General features: G+C 35.4%; 1 protein-coding gene across 1 annotated transcript; it reads left to right on the top strand.

The window, feature by feature from the left end:
• The first annotated feature begins 571 nt into the window (after positions 1-571).
• Positions 572-2,354, top strand: LOC109013219 (transcription factor bHLH93-like). The gene is made up of 4 exons (XM_018995231.2): positions 572-1,236; positions 1,441-1,614; positions 1,738-1,905; positions 2,046-2,354. The coding sequence occupies exons 1-4, from the start codon at positions 667-669 to the stop codon at positions 2,130-2,132; spliced, it is 999 nt and encodes a 332-aa protein (XP_018850776.1). The 5' UTR covers positions 572-666; the 3' UTR covers positions 2,133-2,354.
• Positions 2,355-2,642: the final 288 nt, after the last annotated feature.

The raw sequence follows: 2,642 nt of genomic DNA, 5'->3' as shown, positions 1-2,642 counted from the left end.
AAGATGAAGTAAAAAAACGAAACGGATGATATGGACAAGCCGGTTGCATGCCAATTACTTTTAAGTGGTTGCATCCATCATTTTTCTTATAATTAAACTATGATTTCAATGACCCATATTCATATATCACGTACACTTATAATTTTTAAAGATTATACATACAAACGTTTGATTTTTTTTTTTTTTTTTTTATCATTTCAAACAAGGCATCCCTTCCACATTGCTCCTTCGTAACTCCAATTTCATTTTATTCAACAAAAAAAGAAATCCCAATTTTATTTTTAACTCAATTTATTAAAAAAATTAAATCCATCCGTTTTCTTTTTAAGCAGATGTACGGTCAATGCTTTCAGGGTATGGGAATTAAATATTGAAATTATTGTTTTGATAATTTCGGTGAAAGAGACATTAATCAGCCTTGAGAGAGAGAGAGAGAGAGAGAGAGAGAGAGAGAGAGGATGGCAAAAGCAGATTCCATTTCCGTCTTAGGGTAGCTATAGGCGCTACTTCGTACAAAATCACAGTAACATATATTATAATGCGTTTTTAGTGAAAAATTGGGCCCTTTTTGTATATATTCTTCAACTTGGTGCAACTTCATTTCATCTAAACATCACCCATCCTCTCCTTCGGTAGAGAGAGAGAGAGAGAGAGAGAGGGAGGGAGATGGAGCTTACTCAACATGGTTTCTTGGAGGAGTTGCTGGCAACAAGAAGAGATACTTCTTGGAACGCTTATCCTAATGGAGTGAACGAGTTCTTCCCTAGTGGGTGGAATTTTGATCCTTTGGAAGAGAACCCTGTCTTGGCTACTCTAAATCCTCCTTTTTTAGGATTCTCCGCACCAACAGGACCCAGCTTTGATTGCCCTTTCAGTGACCAAGCCTACCCTTTTCTTGATGGATTTACTGAGATTGAAACATCATACCCCAAGAATGAGAAACCACCATTTCCATCCCACGAAGCTGATTACCCATCGATGGTTGAAGATGAGGAACTTGGTTTTCTGGGCAATGAAAATCACAGTATGGAGGAGCACAATAATGGCTGCAAAGTTGAGATGGAACAGGCTGCTGATATTCAAGCTTTCAACATGGGTTTATTTGGAGAGAGAAAGGGTAAGGCCAAGAGATTGGAAGGGCAGCCCTCGAAGAATCTAATGGCAGAAAGAAGACGAAGGAAGCGCTTAAATGACCGCCTATCCATGCTCAGATCAATCGTCCCTAAGATAAGCAAGGTGATCTCAGATTTTCATATGCCGAAGCTTGTTTTATACTAAATCTACAGTAGTTGTTTCACTAACAAAAAAAGAAATCTCTGATTCGCTTCTTTAAGTGTGCTTATTCGTTTTGCATATATAGAAATACATTTCTTAAACATAAGTTGCTTCTTATACTTCTAAAAGATTAACAGAAGAATATGATCAATATATTGCTAGCAGATGGATAGAACATCTATACTTGGAGACACCATAGATTATATGAAAGAGCTTCTGGAAAGAATCAATAAGTTGAAAGAAGAAAACGTGGAAGAAGATGAAAATCAGGTTAGCTTAATGGGCTCCAACTCCATGGAGCTAAAGACGAACGAAGTAGTGGTGAGAAATTCCCCAAAGGTAAAAGCTTTTTTTAATTTTCACCATTTCTTAACTTAATTATAAGATCTCCAACTTATTTATTTGTTATAATATTATACTGAATGCTTGGATGGATTTTTATGTCCCGGTCTGGCTTTGCAGTTTAATGTGGAGAGGAGGGACATAGATACTCAGATCGATATTTTGTGCGCAGCTAAGCCAGGATTGTTGCTATCAACAGTGAATACGCTAGAAGCACTGGGCCTTGAGATTCAACAGTGTGTTATAAGCTGCTTCAATGATTTTTCAATGCATGCTTCTTGTTCAGAGGTATCATGTACATATATATATATATATATATGTTGCCTTAAATATTGCTTGAAATTAATTAGCTATATATGCGCATGCCTCAGATGACCAGATGATCAATTCATATGTGTGTATTGATCTCTTATATATAATGATGATAGGAAACTCAGCAGGGAGAATTAATAAGTTCAGAAGAAATAAAGCAAGCATTATTTAGAAATGCGGGTTATGGAGGAAGATGTTTGTAGAAGAAACAGATCATGGGGAAAAACAAAACAATGTTGGGTACTGAACAAAGCTGGTGGAAGATTAGATTAATTATAAAGTTCATGTTCTTCTTCCTGGAATTTCACATGAGACTACTAGAGAGAAGTTGTAATGATATTGTGAATTTCACATCAGGTTCATCGATCTCGCAGCTAGCCTTGCCTATTGTGAATTATTATTGTCTACAGCAATTGCTTTTCTTCTCTTTGTTTTTTTTTTTATTATTATTTATTTATTTTATTTTCAAGGATCCTTTGTTTCCCATGCAGTCTAAATAATAAAAGTAGATTTTGTTTTAAGTTTGAAATTGCATGTTTGTATTGGAATCATGAGAACGTATATGAAATAAATGCACATGAGATCAATTAATTCGGTGTTCGATCAAAGTAGTACTTCTTTCTAGAAGCTGATCATCATCAAGAACAATTAGTAGCTTATTGATATCAACAAGCAGCTTGTTGCTAGTAGATAAGAATATTCAGCAATAATTG

This window comes from Juglans regia, chromosome 11, assembly GCF_001411555.2.
Source record: "Juglans regia cultivar Chandler chromosome 11, Walnut 2.0, whole genome shotgun sequence".
NCBI lineage: Eukaryota > Viridiplantae > Streptophyta > Magnoliopsida > Fagales > Juglandaceae > Juglans > Juglans regia.
Note: the sequence above shows the minus strand (reverse complement) of the source record. Positions and strands in the feature narration are given on the sequence as shown.

What these genes read in the sequence shown, in the direction of transcription:
- LOC109013219 (XM_018995231.2), top strand. Translation starts at nt 667, where the DNA reads ATGGAGCTTACTCAACATGGTTTCTTGGAGGAGTTGCTGGCAACAAGA. An exon ending in TGGTGAGAAATTCCCCAAAG is followed by an intron (nt 1,615 to 1,737) that starts GTAAAAGCTTTT and finishes CTGGCTTTGCAG; the next exon opens with TTTAATGTGGAGAGGAGGGA. An exon ending in TGCATGCTTCTTGTTCAGAG is followed by an intron (nt 1,906 to 2,045) that starts GTATCATGTACA and finishes TAATGATGATAG; the next exon opens with GAAACTCAGCAGGGAGAATT.